General features: G+C 39.9%; 2 protein-coding genes across 2 annotated transcripts; both read left to right on the top strand.

Annotated features, from left to right (window-relative positions):
• The first annotated feature begins 1,054 nt into the window (after positions 1–1,054).
• On the top strand, positions 1,055–4,108 carry LOC145498570 (uncharacterized). The gene has a single exon (XM_081478478.1). It carries the CDS (start codon positions 1,055–1,057, stop codon positions 4,106–4,108), a length of 3,054 nt encoding a protein of 1,017 aa, XP_081334604.1.
• A 2,204-nt stretch (positions 4,109–6,312) lies between these two features.
• LOC145498666 (uncharacterized) lies at positions 6,313–8,751 on the top strand. The gene has a single exon (XM_081478585.1). It carries the CDS (start codon positions 8,077–8,079, stop codon positions 8,749–8,751), a length of 675 nt encoding a protein of 224 aa, XP_081334711.1. The 5' UTR covers positions 6,313–8,076.
• Positions 8,752–9,466: the final 715 nt, after the last annotated feature.

Here is a 9,466-nt window from a genome sequence, read left to right as displayed (position 1 = left end):
ATTCTTCTTTGTGATTATTAAGGCATGTAGATCTACAATTCGCTTCACCCTGATTTATTACATCCCGCATGATCATTGATTCCATAAATGTCCTTCAGAAATCCATCTATGTTCTCATTTCAAAGTAGTGGCTCGACAAATCTTTGGCCAGCTCATGTCTTATCTGTTTGTTAGATCCGTGAAATGCCATTGAAAAAACTGTGATTTTTCTCAGATTTATCCATGATTCCGGCAGCCATTTTGTGAATGCAAAACATCTGGCGTGCCTCGCATGTCGCATTCTTATCTTCAGCCGAGAGCACATCAAAAGCGTCAAGAGATATGACCGTCTCAGTTGCAGAAGCAAAGGTGACCTGCCATTTTATGGGCTTCTGTGGAGAAGCAGTCAGTGAATGACTTTCAGGATTTTTGTGAACACTTGTCTGAAGTTGTCGTTTTGTTGCAAATTCTCCCTGTTTTTTACAGCTTTCACAGAGTGGAATCCTTCTCGGTGCAGGATCTACAGAGAGTGTTAGCTATGCATCTTTCTGGATCTACGCTGCAAAAAGTAATTCTCTCAAGGTTTAAACAGGCTTGTGTCTTTTCAGGTGGAGATTTTAAATGAAACAGTTTTCTTCGTCTGTCAACATTGTTGACAAATCCTCCGCACTAGATACAAATAACTTCTTTCGAGTTCGGGGACACAACGACTCTCAAAAACGTCTTGGTCGGTGTCACCTCTGCCATTTTCTTCCTTTGAGAGGATTGCGTGTAGAACGTGTGAAATCTGAGAAATGTCAATCATGTTTTTTGCGCCAAAAATTGGGGCTCCGACTGACTTCCAGTCAGTGACAGAAAAGGAGACTTAGCAACAGCTGGACCAAGAGGTTTGTGTTTCTTCATGTACAATACACCTGCACATGCTGACTTTGTTATGGATGCGTGCATGTTGAACACAAGAACGGCGACCGTAAGCTGCCGCTAAAAGGAAACAAAAATATAGGATTGATTTACCAGAAGCTACTCTTTCACTGACAAGAAATGAACTTCCCAGCCAGGTAATTATCATATGACAATGGCAACCTGCCACGTTTATGCCTTGCTGGTCTTATTCGCGTGGTTTTCTTTACCCACGACGCTTCCAATTAGGACAAAAATTTCAGATACAACCTACTTCAATTTGATAACTATTTCCGTGGACCAAAGTTGCCCTTTCAAGCAGAGACATGTAATCGAAGACCTACTTTATAACAGCCAAAGCGACTGCGGACGACGCCATCTTCACGTCGACTTCGCGTATAACCCTGTCCGAAAGAGATATTTACGAAGAAAATTCATATCCAGGAAAACATTATACTACTCGAATGCTGTGGCAACACACAATATTCTACTCCTAAGAGGGGGAGACGTGGAAAGTAATCCTGGCGACAAACCTAAATGTTCGGCGTGCCAAAGAACTATCGCCGTGAACCACCGTTCATCGATGTGTTCTTCTTGCCACAGTAATTATCATATTAAATGCGGCGGTTTTTCCATCAGTCAACGCAGAGATCTGCTCGGTTCAACTAGTTTATCAGAGCCATGGATGTGCAATTGCTGCAGCCTAGGAACTTTACCATTTTCTACCACGTCTCCTGAAGAATTGATCTCCTTATTTGTGGACCCAGCAAAACCCGATTTGGACAACTCAGCGGCAAGCGACTCGCTGTCATCCCAATCACCGTTTGAATGGTTTACTACGAACATTACCGGTTACTATAAGAAAAACTTGAAGATTGGCCACCTCAACGTCAACAGTATCTTCGGTAAGTCGGACGAAGTCATCAATCTACTCGACAAATGCGCCTTCGACATCCTGTTTATCAGTGAAAGTAAGATCGATGAATCTGTCTCTACTTCTTTATTTACTCACTCACAATATCGTATCATTCGACAAGACAGAAAAAAAGGAGGTGGAGGATTACTCGTCTATATCAGATCAAACGTAATGGCCCGTCGACAAGTTAAATTTGAGCCTGAAGGTATTGAATCGATCTGTTTAGATGTAAAGGGGTGCGCTAATAACTGGTTTCTAGTATGTGCTTGCTACCGCTCCCCTGGTAAATGCAAAGTCAAGGATTTTATTCCAGCCTGTGCGTCAGCAGCAGAGAAAATGTACATCAAACGGAAAGAAGTCATGTTTATCGGGGACTTTAATATGAACATGCTTGAATCACCTGATAACCCAAATGGCCCAAATAAAGATCTGACCAAGTTCAGCCAACAATTCTGTCTAACGAATGTTATTCACGAGGCTACAAGAACAACTAATTATTCAAGAACTCTACTTGACATTGTTTTAACATCACACCCTGAGAGATTGGCGACAAGTGGAATTTTGCAAGTCGGGATTAGCGATCACGACCTGATCTTTGTTGTGAGGAAACAAAAGCTACCGAGACCTAAGGCAAGAACAATAGAATTCAGATCCCTGAAGTATTTGGACTCGAACACATTTCTTTCTGATCTCAGAAACGTCCCCTGGGACAGCGCTTATATTTATGACAACATCGATGATATATGGGCACATTGGTCTGGCCTATATAAACAAGTCCTAGACGAGCACGCACCTGTAAAACGAATACAGCTTCGTAATAACCAATTGCCGTGGATCAGCCCAGACATTCAAAAGCAGATTCGCATACGAAACCGACTCTACAAGAAATTCCGTCGCGCGCCAACAGACTCAAACTGGTGTAAGTACAAAGAACAACGGAACAGAGTTACAGGTCTAAAGAGAAGAGCAGTCAAAAATTTCTGCGCCGATGCAGCCTCAGGAACATCATCTGCTGGTTTATTCTGGAAAAAGATGAAACCTCTTCTTCCGAACAACAAATCTAACACTGATGGCACAGCTAACATCCATCTTCTGGATGATGGGAAACTCGTATCTAATCCCAGCAACGTATTTAACGACTTCTTTGTAAATCCAAGAATACAGGACTCAGCCTTGAGCTTAACGGAAGAGAATTTCGGCGACCATCCTAGCATAGCAGCAATTAAAAGCAAATCATACAACCTTGACTTTGCTTTTAAGGAAATCAACAAGGAAACCTTAACCAACTACGTATTAAAAATGAATGCCAAGAAATCCACTGGCCCCGACGGTTTCTCTCCAAAGATTGTTAAACTTTCCGCTATAGCCGTGGCTACTCCGTTAACGTCTTTGTTTAATTACTGTATTCGCACGAGTACTCTGCCCAAAGAATGGAAAATGAGTAATGTCACCCCCATCCATAAGAAGGGCGATGTGACCGATAAAAACAATTACCGACCAGTCAGCGTTATCTCTGCAATCTCTAAACTATTTGAGAAAGTGCTGTTTGACCAGATGTACGCCTCCTTTGCACCAATTTTCTCGCCCAACATGTTGGGTTTTCTTAAGGGACACTCCTGCGCTACAGCGTTGATCAAATTAACAGATGATTGGAGACACGCACTTGATGAAAAAAAAGAAGTGGGTGTAGTTGCTATCGATCTCTCCAAGGCCTTCGACTGCATTTGCCACAATCTGCTGCTAGCAAAGTTAAAAGCGTATGGCTTGCAAGAACCAGCCCTACAACTTTTAAGATCATTTTTGCATGACCGTAAACAAAGGGTAATATGCAATAATACATGTTCTAGCTGGTCACTTTTACAGTGCGGCGTCCCGCAGGGAAGTCTCCTTAGCCCCTTACTGTTTAACATCTTTATGAACGACATGAACGAATCTGTTTCCGTCTCTTCCCTCCGCCTCTACGCGGATGATACAACCGAATATATGGCGGACGAAAGTCCTCTTGTGCTTCAACACGTCTTAAATCAAGACATGGAAAAACTATCTACCTGGCTTAACTACAACTATCTTCAAGCCAATGGGGACAAGACACAAGCAATGATTCTTGGGAATTCAACATACAATTACGATTTGGAGTTTGATGGCACCTTAATCGATATCAAAGAACATTTAAAGATCCTTGGAGTATGTCTGGACAATAAGTTATCTTTCAAAGAACACACAAATGTAATGCTGAAAAGAGTATACGCTAAGATTGCCGCACTTTGTCGCCTCAAGCGCTTAGTACCCATAGATACTTTATTACTTTTATAGAGGAGCTTTATAATACCGCATTTTGAGTATTGTAATTCTTTACTGATTGGTACAGGTAAAACGCTCAACAAAAAAGTGGAAGACGCTAACTACTACGGTCTACGAACAGTAATGAACACGGGGAAAACTTCTAATTATGAGTCATTACTCAAACTGCTGGGCATGAGAACGCTAGAACATAGACATATTGAACAATCTCTGATAATATTTTTTAAGTGTTTTAAAGAAAATGGCCCACGTTATATCACCAACTTATTCAAGCCCCGGGTCACGCCATACAATCTTAGAAGCAGCGGGCTAAACGTAGAACAACGCCCTTACAATAGTAGATTCTTCCACGGCTCGTATTCTTATATCATCTCTAGAATTTGGAATCAGTTACTGCCGGCAGCAAAAAATGCAGCAAACATTCCAGCTTTTATCAATCATCTTAATACAATAAACTTTGGTGGCTGCCAATGCAGTTCTTGTCTTAAATGATTTCTTTACATGTTGTATTTTTATCGTTTTTTAATATTGTATTTTCAGTGCTTATGTTTAAGATATTAATAGTATGATAATTTTGTATTTTTTAATATATAGTTTTTAAATCTTTTTTTTTAACATGTGTGTCAAACACTTTTATCATGAGCCCCTGGCTCGGGAGACTTGGGCAACCACTCCCCGTGTTTTTGACGTAAAATAAATTACCTTACCTTACCTTTACCTTACCTCCCTTCGCTTGCACTTGCACATTCGTCACTCAGTCTGCCTTTGGCTTCGTGAGAGACTGAGCAAAGGTTTCTGCCTCTCACTTTGTGTGTGAAATGACTAAGTGAAGGTCGACTTGCAGCAAGTCTAATCATACGACGCAATGGCGAAAGCCCTCCAAAATTAAAAAGTATGTGGGGCCACGCAAAAGTTTTTAGCCACAACAAAGATGTTGTCAACCATGAAGTGGACTGCTGTAGCCAAGGAATTTTGGAAGAGCATAAGAAGAAAGGCCACGGTGGAGTTTCATACCTCTATACAAGTGTGGTGAGTTATTCTGCACAGTGATGAGCGAAGATTGACTTGTGACAAGACTTGGGGTGCTTTCCATTATCCCAAACAGACCAGTCAGAGATCAGTGGGAATACCCGAGGAAAATGGAACATTTTCTGATCAAACTGGGCCAACCAATAGGAATGGCTCTTGCCACTTTTTACTCCTTTTCCGCATTCCCTAATTAGGGCAAAGAACCGGTTTGTCAAAAATGGAACGGCGAATTTTGGTCAAAATAACTGGACCACCTCCAGAGGTGATCCCAAATATTCTGGTCTGAAGAAACTGAAACGGACCTTTCCATTTGAATTCCGACCAAAATTTCCAGAACCTTTGGCATAATGGAAAGCATCCTTGCATTTATATCCTGCAAAGCATAGATTTTATAATCAGAAGTTTCGACAATTCTCTTTTAGGGTATTACAAAATTACGAAGTCGTGAACAACAGTGTCACAACCAACAACGACATTTTTGCTCATGCAAATCGAGAAAAAGAAAAACTTTTGATGATAAGTCCAGTTGATGAGATCACGTCCTATATCATTTTCCGTGCCGTGCGTGACCTTTCTGGTGGTGCCGTCAAAAAGGTCAACAAAAGGATAAACAAATCATTCAAAAGAGCGTTATTAAATAAACAAAAACAAGACCAAGTGCTCGCCAAATCTGATAATCAAATCGACGAATGGGAAAAAATTGCAATCAAAAGTGTCCATCGCCAAGGAAGTAAGAGATGATGGTAAGTGGCAAGTCCTGGTCAACAACAAAGAGTCCATCAGCTTTCTACACCTGGAAAATACTTGGTGTGATGGCCATGTTATGGTCAGTGAAGTCAAATTGAAAAGAAACATCAGTGAACATAAGATCGGGGCGGAGATTTGGTACAACCAGCTCGCTGTCAAAACCCAATTGACAGACAACATCAATGTTCAGTTGTGTTTTGAAGATATTGTAGTCCAAGTGAGAAATGTGCTGTCACTAGGTGAAAAATCGCACGTATGTCGTGATCTTCCCATGTGCGAGATCAATGACTTGCTAGAAATGTACCAGGTTAAAGTTGAAAACTACTTCATGACATATGGAGACATCAATGAGGAAAGGTGATTATAATAATCTTTCATTATTGTTATTATTATTTATATTATTAGTATTATCATTAGTATTATTAGTATTAGTGTTATTATATTATTTGGCCATTATATTTTATTTACAAAATTGACATAAATCTGCTTAAGAATATAGCAATATGTAACATTATTAATGGCCACAGATCTTAGTGGACTCTGTTGAGCTTTTTTATTGAGATCCACATATGGGCATAATCATGTTGTTAATGTAATTGAAATATAGCACTAGGGTTACTTAATTTTAATACTAGCATAGGTTTTTAAAAACTGATCATAGTCGAGGAATATACGTTTATTGGCACATAAACTTTAGTATCATTTTTTAAAGAGTATATGAGTAGATTGACCACCTAATAAGGTTACAATATACCTTTGGAGAGGATTTTCTCCATAAAGTTATGTCCAATGTTATCTATTTAGGCATTTCAGTTCAAAGTGTGAAGTTTTCACTAATTCAGGTGGACTGATTTACTCAAGATGCAAATACATTAAAAACACATATAAAAGGAAAGAAGAAAGATACAAAGAAAAACCATTTGTGAATGCCAAAACCAACCATCAATACATGACCAATGATCAGCTTGTTGGAAAGGTAATTATAGTAATGCTGAACTGTGAAATCATGCCTGTTTAACAAACACCATTAAAAAAAACAATTCTCCAACTTCTACAGCTATGTACCTCACTATTTGATACAACACATTTTGATAATGGAGCATTCCATTGTCAGCCCCTTGGATGCAAACTTCAAAGGTGCTAACAACAAATTCATGGCTGTCAACAAATCGGCCCTCCACGGGGAGAATGTTTCAAAATAGGTTTGAAATACCTCGCTTATTTTACTTTTTTCTACAAATCTGATAATGATCAATTCTCTTCAACGATATATTTTTTAGTTGTATGAAATATTTATTAGAATTGCTTTGTTTCTGAAGCCTGAATTTTATTAGAAGCATCCTACATTTACAAATTTAACCTACTATTTAATTGGTTAGATTTGTACTCTGCTGTTAATTATATTTCACCATTATTGTTAAAATTAATGTAAATAGTTTTGGAGGACCTTGGACTGATGTGAATGCTCAGTTAGCCTGAAATGTCAGTCATCTCCTGTTGCCAAGGCATTAGGATGAGGGCGGATTTCGGGATAAAGCTCTGTACATAAATTGTTACTGCTATTAAAATGGTTCAACTTGAGAAACAGCAGAAGGTAGCAGAAAAAAGAACTCAGGAAAAACTGGAAGCTGACATGATTGAGAATATTATTATAACACTGTAGGACATATTTTTCAAAATTTGCTCAAATCTCATTTAAACTCTCCAGGATGAGAAAAAAATGACACTGTTGAATGTTCAAGAGTGTTTATTTGGTAAATTACCTATTTGTTGATTGATTTCAATGTCATCTTCTAATCTCCATAGACTCTTATATTCTATTTCAACACCAGTCCTACTCACTAGTGAGTCACCTGAGATATGTGCAAGTAGCCCGAGCGATCAGTTGTGCACGTAATCCCAGAGCGGTCAGTCGCATCTTTTGAAGTTCGTTGGTAATGGCAAATACGAGCAAGCAAACACTTTCCACTGAGGCAGAGGATGCCCTCTTAAACAATGACCACGATCCTAAGGAGAAGACCCCAACAACTGCCCACTAGGTTCCCATGGTCAGTATGCTTCAGAACGTCAACAAAACTCTCAGAGCGATGACAGACTTGATCCTCAACATGAACCAGTCACTCAAGCAGCTTCATCCCAGTAACACAGATGATCAACTCGACCCTATATGATGAAAATACAGTTTCAAAGATTGAGTGGTTCCGATGGTTCAGATTCTGATGGAGATGACTCGGACGTGGAACTTTAGGCCCTTTGTGGCACTGAAGCCAACAAAACCTCCAAAGATAAACCCCATGCTCCACTCAAGCAAAGCGCAAATCACAGAAGATCTTCTCAATGCAGACGAATCAGGTCTGGCTGCTAAGAAACAACTGGCTGACTTTATTAACAACTTGTGGTCTAAGAAATTGCCAGACTCAAAACTAAAGGATAAGTCAGGGATATATTTACACCCAGTGAACTGCGAGACTCTCGCAACACCGCAGGTTAATCCCGAAATCTGTGATAAACTGAGCCACTCAGTAAAACAACAGGACCTCAGGTCCAGCTTAACCCAGAAAACGGTTGGTACTGCTGGCACTGTACTGTGCAAATCCATTGAGCTGCTGCTAGAAATGAAGAATTTGAAGCAGCCGAGGTCAGACTCTGACATTCAGAAACTTATAAAATTGAACACAGATGCAGTCACTCTCCTAGGGCACGCACATGTCAACCTGTCCCACTGCCGCTGGGAGTCAATCAAACCGCATCTAAATAAAGATTATGCGGGCCTGTGTGCTTCGCATGTTCCAGTAACAGCTCTGCTGTTGGGCAACGACCTGCAATCCCAATTGAATAATATACCAGCATCCAACAGGGTAAGCAACATGTTTCCTTGACAAATGGAAGGAAATAACTTCTGACTCAGAAGTCCTTATTGTGTTAAGGGTCAATATATTGAATTTTCCACACAGCCCACAAAGAACTTGGGCCTGAAAAGGAAAACTTTTAACATCAGTGACTCACTGGTTATAGAAGCTGAAATCCAAAAATTGCTTGACAAAGGTGTCATTGTACCCAACCCAACATGAAAGTGGGGAATATATTTCGCCAATTTTTCTGGCAAATAAAAAAGATGGATCGTATTGAATGATCTCAAATTTAAAACGCTTTAACCAGCATGTTGAATACCAACATTTCAAAATGGACTCAGTCTGGACAGCAATTAGGTTCATTACCCCAAATTGCTTCATGGCATCCATTGATTTAAAGGACACTTACTATTCGGTCCCTATTGCAAAGCCACACCAAAAGTACCTCAAATTTGAATGGAACAACATGTTATTTAAGTTTACATGTTCCCCCAATGGTTTGGCTTTCTGTCCCAGAAAATTTACCAAGCCAGTGAAACCAGTATTTACCACCCTGCAACAGCTTGGTCACTTGTCTTCAGGTTATATAGACGACTCTTGGTTAATGGGGCCAATCTAGGATTATTGTGCAAAAAATGTTGTTGACACAGTCAAACTATTGGATACTTTGGGTTTTGTAGTACACCCTGAAAAGTCGGTGTTCATCCCAGCTCTACAAGGATGCAACCTTTGACTTAGGACA

This window comes from Orbicella franksi, chromosome 9 (genome assembly GCF_964199315.1).
Source record: "Orbicella franksi chromosome 9, jaOrbFran1.1, whole genome shotgun sequence".
Taxonomy (NCBI): domain Eukaryota; kingdom Metazoa; phylum Cnidaria; class Anthozoa; order Scleractinia; family Merulinidae; genus Orbicella; species Orbicella franksi.
This window is presented reverse-complemented; position numbering and strand designations above follow the sequence as displayed.